Source organism: Phlebotomus papatasi, chromosome 2 (assembly GCF_024763615.1).
Source record: "Phlebotomus papatasi isolate M1 chromosome 2, Ppap_2.1, whole genome shotgun sequence".
Lineage (NCBI taxonomy): Eukaryota > Metazoa > Arthropoda > Insecta > Diptera > Psychodidae > Phlebotomus > Phlebotomus papatasi.
The window spans coordinates 22,856,571-22,874,422 of NC_077223.1; the positions used below are offsets into that span (position 1 = coordinate 22,856,571).

The following is a 17,852-nucleotide window of genomic DNA, read 5'->3' on the forward strand; positions in this document are numbered from 1 at the left end:
GAGTCCTTTACTCAATTTCTAAATGCAAATAAAAGTATTATATAAAATCTCAATGATGAGTAATGACAAAGTAGTATTAAAACCATGGATTTCAACTTTTTAAGATTAAGTACACTCGCATAACATCCTGTTCATGTACTAGATCTTCTCGTAAGCTAGATTTAAAAATTTCAAGGGGGAGATATTAGGGAAGGAAGTGGTGTACATCTGAAAATGAAGTGCTTGGAAGTCTTTGGAAGTGGGAGTACTCGAATATAAAGTCTTTTCTGTCTAATTCCTTATTCTTCAGACTACGTTAGTTTAGTAGTAGTAGTGTAGTAATTTTTCCGAGGAAATATTCAGTTCATTCAGTTGAATAATGATTTTCCTGAATTTTTACAGGAATTTTAAACTCATGTAGTGGCTCATCAATAATGACATGGCTATTGCAATTGACTGTGAATCAATTTGATATATTTTTTCTAATTTATCGTAAATATGTATGTATTGGATGATTGTATAAATTCGTGCGACTTTTTCGCGGATATCGTTAAGGGGTATCCCATAGGTTACATCTACTAATTTTTGTTTACCTTTTTGCATATAGGGGAAGATTTTGCAGGTTCGTATTAAAAAAGGAGTCCAAGATTTAAGATTTCTTACTGAATGGCACACAAACCGAATCAATTATATCACTATATCAAAAAAAACTCTTACTTATTGGGTTCATAATTCTGCCTCACAAAATTCCTGGAAGTCCTTGGATTTTCCTAATGTAGCGGCATTTTTTACAAAGGTGCCCTGGTTAACTCATCTTCGTTCCACTTTTTCCCACCTCTGTAAGCCTCATTTTCCCCGAAAACATTACACTAGGCACAAAAATTTGGGCATCACTACTTAGGTGGAACTTTCATCTACTTGTTTTCACCATTTGTAGGAGGTATCATACATCAAAAATCAATTTTAAGCTTATTTTTCTAACACATGTGTTTTGATACTCAGAAAACCATTTTTTCCTTGCATTCTGACAGTCAGTTAAGGGCTTGGTTAGGTATGATTCTCTTATAATCACACCTAATGTAACCCTCGGATTTTCTCTAACACCTCCAATGGGTCTTACCGAACATATTTCGGACGTAACTGATTTCAAAAATGACCAGCCATGAATTTAAAGTGAAATGTGGGAAGTTCTACTTAACAAGGAAAATTGAATGAAAAATACTCAAAATACATCGAAGTGGCAATTAAAGAATCACATCTACCATAAGCAGTCTAGTTTCATCACTGCACAAATCAGAAAGTACTAATCACACCTATTGTTATCCTTGTTTTTTCTCTAACATCTCGAATCTGTCTTACAGAACATTTTTTGAATATCAGTGATTCTTAAAATTACCAGTGATTAATTTAAAGTAAAATGTGAAAAATTCCGCTTGAAAACAAAGCAAATTGGAAGAAAAATTCTCAAAACGCACCGCATGGGCAATGAAAGAATCACACCTACCATAAGAAGATTCAGGCTTAATGTTTGATTTGACAGAAGTGAAATAAAAACATCTGATGAAGTCTCATTTTGATGGGGAAGTGCGTGTTTTCCTTCGAGATTTTAGTGAAAATTGTTTAATATCCCAATTTTCTTGTGAAATTATTCAGTGGAATATCTGATGAGTCAAATATCCCGAGCGGCGTGCACAGTGTGACCCAAAACAGTGAAGAATTCTCAAATTCGGTAGTCAAGAATTTTGACAGATGATTTTACGAATCTGCAAAATTCAATTTCCCTGAGTTGCAAGGGTGGTAATTTTTATGAATTTTCCTCCACCCACAAAAACGACCCCCTTGAAGCAAAAGATTTTCACGGAAAATATCAACCCTAATAAACCCTCTATCACTTGGAATAGTTTCTTTTTCGAAAAGACACTTGCAGTGTGTAAAAATACATAAAATATTACACATCTGAATTACGATTTTAGGTTTATTTTCTTTTATTTTTGCCTTTTGGACCCAGGAAAAAAGGCCTAGGCTTCCAAGTTTGTCAGGAAATGTGAGATGTAGGACTAACTTTTAGATTATATGTCCATGGATGAAATTCATTTAGTAACTTGGAAAAAGATCAACTTTTACGAAGCTGCAACATTACGAAGGTGCAAAACCTTCCCCTATATTGATATACGATTTTTTCGCAAACTTTTAAACGAAATCGAGCTATAACGTAATGTAATTTAGCTCTATAAACAATTGCGCAACTGAAATAACATAGTTGTACGGCCTAGCTTCTTTTAAAAGTATGCGAAAAAGTCGTATATCAATGTAGCCCCACTGCTCAAAGTAGCACCACTTCCCTCTATCAGACAATAAATCATATTCAGAAATTTTCTTGGAATTCATTGTCGATAAAACAACTGAAAATATGATAATTGAAAAAATTGAGAGATGCTGATAAATTTATCTATTGAGGGAAAATCGGTTAGAATACTTAACCTTAGAATACTATTCTTAAAAGTTTGAATTCGCAAAAAATTCTCAAAATATGATCGAATATGTCAGGGGTGACATGAAAACTTATTTTCGATACTATCGACTGTCGATTCTGAAAAATTTAAACGATAGCTGTACTTCTTGTAGCTGATAAAGATATTTATCAACAGTTACATTCTTTTAAGAATGTCTCAACGAATGGCCCAACAATGCGTAAAAAATCAACATTCACTTAATAGATATAGATTTATCGATACTATGAGTTATCATTCCACTCCAGGTTTATGCGGAGTGGTATCAGCTACAATTCAGAAATTGTATCCATTGAATCTCTCGCTTTTGCGTATGATCTAACATTAATAGGTCAAACCAGTGACAAATTCATAGAATTTGACGAAATTGACCATGAAACATTCAAAAATTGACCCACCGGTCGAGTGAGGGTACTTTACCTTACGTAGTGACTATACTTTTCCTATGTTACTGAATAAATATGACTCCGCTATAAATTTTAAAAACTTGACACTTTCCCCTAGTTTTTAAAATATTGGTGCGATGAGTCACTTTTATTGAGAAATAAAGAAAAAATTTAGTGATTACGAAGCTTGGGATAATACGAAGCATGGGCACTTTCCTCTAGATTTATATATCGGAAATGCATATAAGAATGTGCAACGCAGAAGAGATCATAATTTCGATTAGCTGTAATTTTAAGCGACCACCGTCGTCTTAGCCTTTGTATCCAGCATTTGGAGCAAAATCAGCAAAATTGTAGGAGACTCATTCGCATTTTGTGTATTTCCTACATACATTCAAAATGCGTAAGTGTTAACAAGAAAATTTAATTATTGAGAAAAAAAAGATTTTTAGACAGTAGGGGAAACTGGGGCACCAACAAACACAGGATAGCACCAAACACTAATTTTTATTTCTAAACTGTTTGGACTATCTTGACCATTTCTGCAGTGCACAAGCATCCCTATAATGCCTAAAAATTTCTATAAGTCCTGTCCTCTGAAGTTGAATATCCTATTAAAAAATTGCAGTGTTTGGTGCTACCCTGTGTTTGGTGATGCCTCAGTTTCCCCTAAATTAATTAACAGATATAATTGATATACTCCATTCTGGCCAGTAAATAATTAAAAAAAAAAAAATCATAAAACTCATTAAATCAAATCGAAAGTATAACTTCTTCATCTTCCCTTTACCAAGAGTATATTTTACTATTTTCGAACAGTAACAATTTATTATTTCAGTTTTTTTTTTAAATACTGGCCAATTTTAATTTTTACTGACTATTATTACCAAAATATTGTCCAGTCAGCTGAAGGCCTAATTATTCACATTACAGATGAAATTTAAGAATTTGATAAGAATTGCGCTATCAAAAAAATTTGTCTTTTGGTCTTAAATATCTTTTAAAGATTTATAAAGATATTGTATGTCGAAGCTCATAAAGCCCAGTTTGGAAATTATAAAATTAAAAGAATAAAGATCTAGTTTTATAGATATACTAAAACTTATTTACACTTGTTGAAAGAGGAGGAGAGAAGGTGGTAATTAAAGGTCCTGTTTCCATTCTCTAGTGAAACCTAAGTAAAAGTTTTAAATTTCGTTTGTATTTCTAATAATTAAGCAAGAAGCAATTTTACATAAGTCTCTCTTCTGCATTGTAGAAAAAAAAATTATTTTAGTTAATCCCTTATAACTCTTACGATATGTCGCACTTATACATTTTATTAATTCTTCTGATATCTCCCATGCTCAGGTGAGTTCTTTGACCAATTATCGCTTTAGGATCTTTGGGAATAATGGTAGGTCGTCCATTACTTGTGAAAGCGTTCTTTCCATAGTGCAAAACGCTATTGTAGTCATATATTTCCCCAAAGTGTGTCACATTTATGTAAGAATACTTGCGAAAATTCTTTTTTGCCGTTGACTTGATGTTATCCCACTTAATATCTACATAATCATCCCTATCGGCAGCACTCTGCATATGAAAAAATCCAAGAACATGGAGAAATTCATGCATTATCGTACCGATACGAAAGCAACCAGTATCCAATCCACTTGAATGCAAATTGACCATCCTTTTGCCAAGCCCGAAGCCAACTTCAGAAAAACACCCCCCTCTCAAATTCTAAAATAAAGAAATCAATCATCAAATCTTTAGAAATAAAATAAAATTTAACAGAAGACTTTACATTGACATAAACATAGCTTATATCCGAGTCTTTTTTCTTGCGAAATTTTACACACGAAACTTTCTGAATTATATTCAATGCACGTCTAATGTACGTCTTTTCATGCTCAGATAATTTAGGACTCAATTCATAGGGCACTTCTGCACCAGGCCAATGATATTTTTCACTACGTAAACCATTTCTAGAACGTAGGCCTATTTTTTGGCGTGTGGACAGCATCATATCACCTTCGTAGTAACCAGCAATTTCCTCAGCGTCTGGTACAGCATTATAATCTAAATATAAATTGATAAAAGAGCATTGTGTCGTTGGGAAAAATCCTATAATATTATACCTGTATAACTTTTTCTGGCTAGGACCACTGAACAGACAAAAAACAATAATAGTTGAGTACCCAACATGATCACTAAAAGCACTGCAAAATTCATAAAATATTCTTGATTTTTATATAAAACATCGAATTAAAACTATAAATCATCGCTTTTATAATGAAATCCAATTGTTTAGTTATGCTGATAAAACTTCATTGATGTAATAAGGGGGCACTAAAAAATTGATTGTGATCTTCATAGGGACCTATTTCATTTGCAAAGGTAATGTCCATAAATTTGCATTAGGTAAATCAATATAAAGGCAGTGTAAAATAAAGTATAGATGAAAAATAAAGTCTAAGAACAAAACTGTTTTCCAAAAAGATGATAAATTGGATCAAAACTTAGTATATCCTATATATTAAAGTTGAATTTGAAACTAATGAAAGTAATAAGAATAACTCACAACTGAGGAAGGATATTTAATATGAGTAGCAAAATGTTTGAAAATTTCCCAATGCAAGAAATTTTAACAAAAATTAGGCAGCTTCTGAGATGGGAAAAACAATCAATACTAAATACTTTACTAAAAATTTTACTGCTTATAATTCGTTTAACGAATTATAAGCAGTAAAATTTTTTTTGGGAACCTAAACTACAAGAAAAAATTCAATGAAGATCTTTTAACAGGATTTAACTGCAATTTGGTAAAGAGTCCTTTACTCAATTTCTAAATGCAAATAAAAGTATTATATAAAATCTCAATGATGAGCAATGACAAAGTAGTATTAAAACCAGGATTTCAACTTTTTAAGATTAAGTACACTCGCATAACATCCTGTTCATGTACTAGATCTTCTCGTAAGCTAGATTTAAAATTTTGCTTTATAAGTTTACTTGGCTTTTCTAGTACCATGCCTGATAAAATCCAATTAAAATTTATTATCATCAAAATATTGAAAAAAAAATACAAATTTTTATCTTCAAACTTGTTATTAAATTTATCTAAAAAATCTAGGACTGTATCAAAATCGGGACAGCTTTCAATTTAGGAGACTTGTAATATTTTTCAAAATTCAAAATTTAGCTGAATAGCTTATTTAGAGTGAATTCTTTGTTATCCGGATCCTAAATATATCCAGATGATAGCTGTTAAATATTCAATAAATTAAAAAAAAATTCCCCTTTACACATGTAATTTTCCCTGTAATTTTCATCCCCAATCATCCGGATATCGGAGAGTTGATCTGATTACAAAAAGATAAGTAAAATTCTTTATGAAACTGTCCCGCACTCCCTTAAACACATTTTTTATGAAAAAAATATAATTAAAAAAAAACTGAATCAATATCCATTGGTTAGAAATATTTTTGATTATTAATTATTTTTCAAACAACTTCGAAATTAAATAAAGAAACTTGAATGTAATAATAAAAATAATTATTGTAATTTTATTCAAACTCTACATCCCCCCTTCCCTTACCATGTGTCTGACAGTGACTCGTAAATAAAAGAACTTTAAAAACTTAATCTTTATTGTATATCCGTTTTAAATTGAAACTAAATTATTCATAGACTTGTTGCAATATTTTGTTATTATCTTGTAAACCCCTTTGAATTTGTCCTGTGTTTTGTGTGAAAGCAAAAACATGGTGTTTTCCATCGTCACCAACGGGGATCCGTGTGAAAATTTCCATGCACTGAAAATTCTCCATCAAGTGAATGTCGCAACACATCCCCATACTTAGTCAAAGAGTTGTAAGAGAGAGAACAACTTAATGTTTGCAAATTTCAATGTAATGTTTATAAGTTAAATGTTTAAAATGTCGTTTATAGCATGTTGTAGAATGTTTTTATTCTCTCTGATTATCATTTTTTGCAAAATACCCCACGTTTCAATTGAAATTTATTTTATAGCCATAATTGCTTTATGATCGTTCTGTTGTAATACATTAAATTGGTACATTAAAATGTAACATTAATGTTCTACTTGTACTCCATGCCACACTTAATGAGTACACCAAATTGACAATTTCTCACGATTAGAATAAATTCAATCTCATCCATATTCCAACAAGCATTTGTAGAAAATGGTATTTTAGTTGGAGAATTGCTGGTGAGATGGTGATCTTGTGCGATTGGAAAAGATCACGATGGCTACTCTATGGGAAAATAATACATTCTCCTCTCTCAAATCTCTTGCTCCTTTACAAGACACTTTACTGAGACAGAAAATATCGAAAAACCAAGATTATTTTCAATTATGCAATTGGCACAAAACACCAACATCGTGTAATTTCTTTCAAATCATCCTATAGAGACAAACAATTCAAACAATTTCCAAAGTTAATTAACCACCCACAAGTTAATTTCTGTGATCAGTCAAATCTTTGTGGCTTTTTTTTTCATCCCGCGAAGAATCATCAGAATACGCATTTTGAGAGAGAAATTGCTCAATTAATCATGTGGAGTTCCATCGTGTTGGGGATATTAAATTTTGCGATTTATTTGAACAATTTATCTTCCCAGAAAGAATACAAAAAAAAAATCCAGTAAATTGTCCTCGAATGATTTATTTTGGAAATCACGCTGAAAATTGAGATATTGTATTCAGTTTTATTGCAAAGAATTTCATGGACGAATGGGTAATTTTGCAAGATATTCTCACAATTGACAATTTTATGTGTTGGAGATTAGTTAAGCTTTTTGCTCATCTAGAAAGGAATTTGCTTATTTTGTATCTAAGTTTTAGATGTGAAATCTATAACTGACCCTCAAGAATATTGGAAGGTAAACTCATATTCACTAAAATTGAATTGCTGCTAGCAAAAATAGTTTATCGTATTATGCACTTCCCGATTTAAATTGCTTAATTTTGCTCTGAGCGTTTTTTTGGGTATTTTGTAATAAATGTCTGAAAATGAAAAATAAGTGTTAGGGCCTAAATAGACTCAGGCTGATCCTCAAGAATATTTAGGATGTAAAATTTTGGAGTAATGGATTAGGAGACTTATGCAAAGGACTTCTATTCTATGAGCCTTATGCCGAAAATAGACACAGGCTGATCCTAAGGAATGCTCAGCTCGAAAAATTTGGCGGCAACGGATCAGCTCAAACTATCATACACTGAGGATTTAGGATCAAGGATTAGCGTTTTCAGCGTAAATTTTTATTAAATCTCCACACTTTGATTGCTGAAGGACTTCTTAAGTACAATATCAATGGATTTTTCGTACAGGAACGAGTAATTTGAATCCTCGTAATTTCACTAGACCTCACGAATTTTGAAGATCAGCCTGATCCTCCAAATTTTGGGCTGATCTCGGGGTGTATTTAGACCAATCCTCATTTTTCAAGCTGATCCCTAAGCTAATCCCTGTATCTATTTTGGGCTTTGGCCCTTAGTGTATTGCAATTTGGAATAGGTCTTTATTGCCAAATTTTACAGGCTAAATATTCTTGAGGATCAGCCTGTGTCTATTTGGGCCTTTACACTCTGAACAATGATATTTTGATTACAGAATAATGTTAATTAATTACACCAAATTTTCAAAAACCTCAATTTTAATGGCCTCTACACAATGGAGAAAAATATGTCCATAATTGACAGTTTTTTCAACGCAAGAGAAAGGAATTTGCTTTAATATGGACATAAATTTCTGCAGTGTGCTGAGGCCATAAGATTATTTAATTCTAATGGAGCTCGCACACCTTTCCGATTTAAAGAATTTCAATTTCATCTTTGTGAAATTCGTTTGTCGGGATAATTTCATAATGTCAAAATTCACATCCATTACTTTCTCAAATGTTTTACTTGTCTGTCCCACTATTTTGCACTCTTGTTCTTCTTTTGAATATCACACCAAATTAAATTTAGTCCAATCCAATTCTGACTCAGAAAGAGTTGGATAGACTTATGCAAGTCTTGTGAAAAAGAAAGGGACGCGAAATTTGATTTCGTGAAATTTTACCGATCTAAAAGGTGTGCAGCAGACATCAATAGATGTCAATTTTAATCACGGTTCATCGTTTAAGTTTCCCATAGAATAATCTGTAAGACTTTAATTTCAGCAAGCAAATTTAATTTATATTTCAATTTCATAGAAAAACACAAACAAATTTGACATTTGAGAAACAGAACAAGAGGTTCAATTTCAAGTGATTGAATTTCACTAAATTGAAAATATGTAGAAGCAGTATAATTATTGAAATTAGACATTTATGCCCTTCACTGAGAAAAAAGGGGGTGCGGTAAACTTTTTTTCCACGTAACTTTAACACTTTTTAAGTGTGAAAATATATCAACATTTTTAATGTTAATTTTACACCTTTTTAAGTGTAGAATCAACATGAAAAATAATAACTTTAACCCATAATACACCTAAAAAGCATAATATTTACACCGATTTCGGATCAATAATGCAGGGTAAAATTAATATTTCCGGAATGTTATTTTAACTTTTTCGGATTTCTCTCACCAGTGTTGGTTCAAGATTTAAATCAGAAACATTTCATGATACCTAAATTCATATCCCGCTCATTCGGATTCTTTTTTGCATATGTATATCCCCTCTTTCTCATTCAAAATTGGATTGAACTAAATTGAATTTGTTGTGATGTTCAAAAAAAGGAAAATATTGCGAAGAATGGGTCATAGTCATGTCATATGAGTCATATTCATAACATTTGAGAAAAAGGGGATGTGAATATTTTTTTTCATGAAATTTCACTGATCTAAAATGTGTGCCATGGGCTTATGTCAAAAATTAATAATTTCTCATTTTGAGTTACAAGTTACATACAAATTTACTAGTACACAAATTTTTTCATTTAAAAGTTTAATAGTACACAAACGAGCAATAAAGTAAAAATGACTTAAGGGGTAACATCAACTTTAAAAACCTCATAATTTTTCTGGCTCAAAATCTTCATAAATTATTGAAGAACAGTTTTTCAAATGACTTATACCGCATACAAACCTACAGATTCATACAGATTCTTTACACATTATATTTTTTAAATAATAATAATAATAGTTTATTTCTCTTTTATGATCTGCGGCTGCCGCCGACTTCACAACCTACTTCATCTGGCAAGACGTCAGAAAATCCCGAATCATTAGTCGTATAGGCCATTACACAATTTATACAACAATTTAGTGAATTTATAAATAGATATCATATATCATAATACAAATTAAAATCAGTGAAGTGCTTTGCAGATGAAGAAAGTGAGTCGCAGCAAGGACTCCTAAGATATCTGATGAAATAACCCTATATCTTAGCCTCCAAGGGTGATGTTACCCCTTAAAAGGATACGTGTGTTACAAATTGATAAATTTATGTGTTTTTTTAGTAATATATATTTTTTAAATTAAACTCTTCCGTATAAAAGTACATTAGTTGCACAATATTTTCTGGAATTTTTATTTAAAATTTGCTAAAAAAAAAAACAAATCAAAAACTTAGGGAAGAGTGATAAATTTTCGATACTATCGATTCGATAGGGTCGATAAAACTCTACTAGATTAAACAATTATCGACCTTTTAAGCATTGTTGAGCCATTTATTCTAATACTCTTAAAAGAATGTGACCTTTAAAAGATATCTAATTTGTTTACAAAAAGTGCAGCTATCGTTTAAACTTTTCAGAATCGACAGTCGATACTATCGAAAAGAAGTTATCATGTCACCCCTAATTTCGGTGACCCTTTTAAAACAAACTATCTATGCGATGAACACGATTACTTATAGTGTATATTAATTTGAAATCTTGATATTTCCTATTAGGAAGTGAGTTAAACTCATTTGAACGAAGAATTTTTCAAAAAATTAAAATTTGAATTTTTTGGATAATTTTATAAAAAAAATGTAATATTTCCTGTATATGTTATTCCACGATTCGTTTTGTAAAATAATTTTAGATCAAGAAAAAATAAAATCCTTCATTCAAGTACTAAGTGATCCAATATAGAAGAAGTGTGCAAAGTTTCCGGTTAATTCCTAATTTTTCTTAAAATTGAATTTTAAGAAAAAGCGATTAATGTTTCTGATTCCACATTGACCGAGCATAGCAACAGAAACTTCTAAAGGCTCTATTTTCGTTTTATTGAGAATGACTTAAAACTTTGAAAAAATGTGTAATGCTTTAATATTTAAAACTTAAAACTACTCTTTAAAAGCTGTCTGATAAGAAACTTAAATCACTGTAAAATTATATTCAAGCCTAAGTTAAAACGCATTATTGTTCACAAAAAAGCAGAATAACCAAAATTATTTAAGTGTCCTATTTCAATTTTAAAAGTAGTCATGAGTAAAACTCGTTTATAGCATTTAAAATTAGTTTTCTTAATATCTTATTCATTAGAATTATTTGTTTTTCTTAAATTACAACAAGTGATATTATGGGAATCAGTGATTTAAAGTCACGACGTAGCCTAATTTAAAACTTGCTTATTTATTTCCTAGTTAACTAAATAAATGCGTATTCAGATCTGAAATCAAAATGACATGCAAAATAAATCAATTGCAATTCAATTGAGTGGAAAAAATAGCCCCAAGGAATGCAATCTCAAGATTAAGAAGCACAAGAAAAAAGTCTTTTGAAGACTGAGAAGCGATATTGCTGGTGAATAAAATTAAAGTCTCATTAAGTCAGCTTCTTGTAAAGTTTATGGTAGTGTTGCGACCGCCAAATTAATGGTATTAAATGAGAAGGTTGACAAAAAACTGTTTGGTCGATCGACGAATTCATTTAACAATCTGCATGTTGATGCTCAAGTGTGTCGAAAATTATCATCACACCGTAATTGATGTATCATTTGCATCTCTTAGGCTGCTTTAGAGCTTCTCAAAGAAGGCAATATTGCAAAAAGCGACAAAATGCAACCACTTGATGGATAATTAGCGTTTCACTCTTCATCTTATCAACGGGCATTTTTGTCGCACAAAATTACCTTCGTAAAAAATGCATAAAAAAGGCGTGAAATTGAATAAAAATTTCTCAAAAGCCTGAGGTACTTTTTGACACTGATCTTAATTATTATCTCAAAAATGTTTGCAAATTTGTCAGAAAAATTTTCTTTTTTTTTATTTTGGAACAAAAGAAAAGCAAAACGACTTTCGAAAGCGACAGTATGTAAAGAATTCCCGAAACTGTCTCACTATTTCATACATCTATTTGCATAATCCACAATGACCCACAAAACTTCTGCGGCAATTGTGAAGGTGTTTAGAGACACCCACAATTTGTGGTTGTTTTTTTTTTGTGATCTCCCATTGAAATTAGTGAACGAAATTATTTTTCTGACAAATTACTGGTACTTAAAATTGCACCACAAAACCATGTTTTGTACAAAAGGAGAAAAACACTTTAACATTTCAAGGTGTTCCTAATGAAGATGAAAAGACTTTTTGGTGACCTTATGATAAATTGGTATGCTAGATTATAAATTGATAAAATTCCATAAACTTTTTCAGTTAGTAAAATAAGATTGCCGAAATTTTATCTGCATAAAAATTTACTAATTTGAATAAAAAAAGTAAAATATAATTTATTCAAAACTAATTTTTCACTTTCCAAAGCTTCACATTATTAATAATTTATGATATTTTTGGAATTGATATGTAGCGGCAGAATTAGGTACAGTATAATTATGAACTTTAAGCACAAAAATGCAGGATTTGCATATTCGGTAGTTAACTTGCAAAATTTTGCTGATTTTCGCATTAAATATATTCGTTTATTCTTATATATCGCAACCTTCGATATTTGAAATAGTTTTGTAAGCTATTTTAATTAAAATGATCGTAATAAATTATAACTAAAATGACCGTTACATATCCGCAATGATTTAGTTAGTAAAATCGTTAAAAATAATTAAAAATTACAATTTAATTTTTTTGTGCATCACGCGATCTTTAATCTTGAGTTATCACACTAGAAAATTTCACATTAAAATTAAAATGAAAAGTTGCTCATTAAAACTTCTAGAATCACTCGAAATCGCTGATTTAGACAGAACACATTGCTAGAATCGCTCAGTCACAATGGCACACGGGTTGTCAGATGAGTATTTTTGTTTTTGCAGCATTTCAGTCGTTTGAGAGAAAATGTGCGATTTTATTAAAGAAGAGGAAGTTTTCCTCCTGTACGCTACTTTTAGGTCGCGCAAAAGGACCCGCTAAGCGAGAAGAAGGAGAATGTGGACGAGAGATTGGCTCCTAACGCGACCTTCACATGGTGTCGCTGAAATTCTCTGGGGCGATTGTTTTGGACATTAAGATTGTGCTGAACATACGTATTGCTCAAGCACAAAATCAATAATACTATCCGTAAAATACACACAGCGCAAGCATAAAACGCTCTAACATTGTCCGTAAAACACGCACACAGAAAAATTTTGACTCTAAATTTAAGAATATATAAGATCTGGGAACTAAAATTGGATGTGATTCCCCGTGGCGTTTAAATTAAAAGCTCTGAGCGAAAGAAATGGGCTAGAATCCCTAGCTCTTTCAAGTTAAGAGATCGGGAACTTAAGTTCAGCATTAGCTGGAATTTCCAGCCTGGAAAATGAAAAATGTCTACAGATTTGCAAATTGCAACTAAAACTAAATGATCCAGGATTTAGAATTAGGACATTGATATTCATTGGATGGGATTTGAAATTAAATTCCTGGATGTTTCTGTTTAAGAATTTTTCATTTTTCTGTGTGCGGTTGTCCGTTGTGCTTATAGACAATGGATAATATTAGTCGTGTTTTGCTTGAGCTATACGTGTTTTCTGGACAATCTTATAGCTTATAGTTGAAAATCTCTATGACAACATCGCAAATGTCGATTTTTTTTGGACAAAATAATTTTCTCCGGATGACTTCGGAGAAATTTAAATTTAAAGAGCTGCTTCAAATCGTAGGGCTTTATTTTCAAAAGAAGACTACGAAAATGAGGGAGCCAATATCACCCAAATCCCGACTGAGGTGTGAGTTCCGGCGATTGGTGACTTAAGGCGCAAACGGCCTGAAAACCATCAGATTGGCTGCCTCTATTTTTGTATTCCCGGCAGTTGTAGTCCCAAATGACGGATTCCTGATGCACAGCCTTAATTAATTCGACCACTATCTCATTTGACCACGAAATCCTAGAAGTTTATGAAGGAATATAAAATGTAGATCGAACATATTTTTTTAAGCTTTTTTCTTACTTATCCTCTTCACCGATCTTTTTCAATGTCTTTTGTCCTTTCTCCATCTCGTGCGCGAAAAATAGTAGGGTGGAATCACCAGTTCTCGCCAGTGCCCGACTTCTCGCCACTAACATTGAAATCGCTATTTTTCGCAATTTATGAAATAAATGAGTCGCAATTTTTTTGTATTGTTTCTGCTTCTACACATAGAATCGAAAAATAATAATTATTCGTTTTGGATTCACGATTTTGATCACTTTTTAGAGCAATATTTTAAGCAAGTGCATCGAATCCAACATCTCTTACCAAATGTACTAAGTGTCGTCAAATTTTCACCAGGCCAAAAATACCTATTTGGGTAAATAATTTGTCTATTGAATATTTAATTGCACTTGTGGAATACATAAAATTTGTATTTAGTCAATTAATATTTCATTTTATATTATTTTTGTATAAAAATGAGGCATGGCGAGAAGTGGTAATATTCTGGAATTGATTTTACCACCTGTCGCCATATCTTTTCAATAGGCGACGCTAACTTCACTTCGTACATTCTCAGTTGTCAAATCTGCATTGTTTACTTTCTGCAAAAGCCCCATAATTTGATTTCTCAAATAAAAGTGAAGAAAAATCATTTAAAGAGAGTAATAATAAAGTGATCACAAGGAAAGAGAAATGGTGAATGTATTCTTTTCATAGCATTGCCTAAAATAACCGAGTGTGGTTCTTTTCAAGTGGGTAGCGAGAAGTGGTTACAAATTTTACAAAACTGGCGAAAAGTGGTAAAAAGTGGCGACGAAATGGTTATTTTTGCATTATTAATAAAAATCAGTTTTTTAAGTAGTCCAGCGTTATGTTCTAGGTTTATTGTTTTCACGTATCTAGAGCCAATACATCTAAGTAACTTTGTGTCAAATTTGACTTATCTTGTAACAAGGATTCAAAAGTTATGATTAAATGAATTTAATTTTTTCCTAAACATGGCGATAGCCGGTTATTCCACCCTAGGTATTAGCAATACTTTTTTCACAATTTAATCACAAATAAATTGGTGAGAAAATTGTGGCGCAGAAACTACCCGAATGACTGCAATAAAGTAGTACCTGATGAAAATTTAATGAGTAAATTTTGCTCATAAATTTGCTCAATTCTCATTAATTTGCTCATTAATTATCAATCGTATTTATGCTATTTTAATCTATTTAAACCAATTTTTGTGACTCGAGTCCACTTTTCTATCACTATATGAATCGATTTCTAAAAGCTCTTCACGAAAATTGCACATTAGGACACATATCAGCAACAATTAATGTGAATCACATTAAAATTTTAATGTGAAATTCTCTAGTGTGATACCACGGCAAGGTTTAGCCAGTCTGCTCCAAGTTCTTATCACGCAAGATTTTTGGGAAAATTTAACTTACTTGAGCAAATGAACCATTGGATTTTGAAAAATTACTAATATTCCGTCCTAGTAGAATATTGAAAACTTCAGGTCCATTCTAGGTAGTCTGAAATGCATATTACTTTCACTTTTTAATTTTCTTTTGCTTGTAATTATTTTTTTCCTTTAAACTTATAGTACATTAAAGAAATTTGTGTGTAAATGCAAAACAAAATGTTACAATAAAATCCTCTCGACAGTTATAAATTGTAAATAAAATCAAAATCAAAGATTAATGATAGTTCACGAATTTTAATAAGTAAACGAGTATTATTTCGTGGTTTAAATTTTTTTTGTAAATACAAAATTAACATAATTAGACCATTTCCACGAGATGCTCAGGAGATCTTCAAATGTTTTATATCGACAAATAAAAATCCGTTACAAAATTGTCTTTTTATAATTAGGAAACATTTCGAGATACCAATGAGATAAAAACTTGCGAAATTACTAATTTTCTATATTTTCTAAAACGTATATTTAAATATACTGACAATGCAATAGCTAACACTGTGCCAGACATTTCGATCAGTGGCCTCTTTTTTTGTTCAATCAGGGAACTCTCATGCAAAGGCCAAATTTAATTAGGCAATGCTTTTACATAAATCTCTCAATCACTAATTATTTTTTTACAGCTCAAAATTTACACTGGCACTAGTATGCTATCAAATTTATACCAGACTCTCAAATTATTGCCTCGAACTTGTTGTTGGCTTTTATAAAAAGGCAATGTTGAACAACAAAGTAACATACATTTAGCAAATTGAGTGATGCTGAAGAATTTTTGCGACATAACATGAGGTTTTGTGTAAGGAATTTTATCAAGAATCTAATGCCTATTTAGGAGTCTAGCTCATGTTGGTTCGTTTTATCTAAAAGTCCATCGTATCTTGTGAATTTTGACATTGACTCCAACTCATGGGAGAGTAATTTTAGAGACATGAAATGGCAGAAAAAAAAAGAAAGACATGGGGAGAGCAGAAAGCTTCATTTAATGAGAATTAATGGTGAAGATGTGATGCAACAAGGTGGATTGCGCGTGCGGACAAATTGTAAGCTCACCAAGGCATCCAAAGGTGCGCTAATGACGAGCTGTTGTCGCGGTGATTGGCGGCTGAGAGGCCGAAGATGCAGCTCTCTTGGTGAAGGGTAATTTACCTAAATCATTGCTATACATCATCATTAACGTGTTGGCAATTATAATCAGTCGAGACATGTGGGGAAAATTCTCTTGCGCCGTTACCAACCGTTAAAGAAGTCAATTGCGTGTCATAGAATTTTCTCTTCCATTGCAAATTCTCAAGTAAATCCCCCCACAGAAGAGAGAATCCCCAGCATGAGCCTTCAAAATATTTCCAACAGAAGAATTCCACATGATGACATCACATGTCATAAATCCAGTATTAAAACCCTGTGCTAGCAGCCTCAATATTTACTAAACTCACGCCAAGTGCCGGAGATTAAAGATCACGATTCCATGTCACTGATAAAGAACCATCGTAATTTATGTGCACTGGCACTAAGCAGGAAAATCCCAGCGTGTTGATTAGCAAAGATATAACTTTAGTTTATCCAAGGTACGCATGCTTTAAAAAATGTTAGAAAGGTGTTTAAAGTGATACAGATACTTAAAGTTTAGCATAAAGTTTCGAATTGAGCAAAAGGAAATTCTACAAGGAATAAAAGCCTTACACATAAAATGTCTAAAGTATACACCACTTTATAGCACTGGAATATTATAAAAAAGTTCATTTTAAAAAAGTGTTATATTGTAGAAAACTGAAATTTTGAAATTATGGTATAGGGGAGACTGGGGCAAATAGTCACAAAACGTATATTTTATTTTTTTAAAAGCTACCTGAGCGCTTCAGAAATTTTTAATTAGCGCAGTTTTATAGGAAATTTACTACTCTACAACATTGTGAAAGTAATTTTCCTTAATTTTGAAAGGAAATAAGGTAAAGTGTCCTCGCTCGACCGGTTCCTCGACTCGACCGGTAGAATTATTTATTTAATTTATTTATTTTTGCTATTATTTGGTATAATATTTAGCGTATGATCTAACATTAATAGGTCAATTATTCCATAAATAGGGTCGGAGGAACATCTGTTCGACAGGGAACCCCTATTGACAAGTTTGTCAAAATGTTGAAAATTATTTAATATATCTAGTAAAATATAAGTAATAAAACGTTTTTTCTGTAATACACCTTTTACTATAAACAGAGATGTTCAAATTTCATATCCCA

General features: G+C 31.7%; 2 protein-coding genes across 3 annotated transcripts in view; both read right to left on the minus strand.

Annotated features, from left to right (window-relative positions):
- Positions 1-17,852, minus strand: part of LOC129803119 (Krueppel-like factor 8) — a 112,493-nt gene that overhangs the window by 26,169 nt on the left and 68,472 nt on the right. The window lies entirely within an intron of this gene.
- Positions 4,057-5,072, minus strand: LOC129803116 (zinc metalloproteinase nas-4-like). The gene is made up of 3 exons (XM_055849466.1): positions 4,996-5,072; positions 4,662-4,936; positions 4,057-4,597 (listed from the first exon to the last, which is right to left on the minus strand). The coding sequence occupies exons 1-3, from the start codon at positions 5,060-5,062 to the stop codon at positions 4,169-4,171; spliced, it is 771 nt and encodes a 256-aa protein (XP_055705441.1). The 5' UTR covers positions 5,063-5,072; the 3' UTR covers positions 4,057-4,168.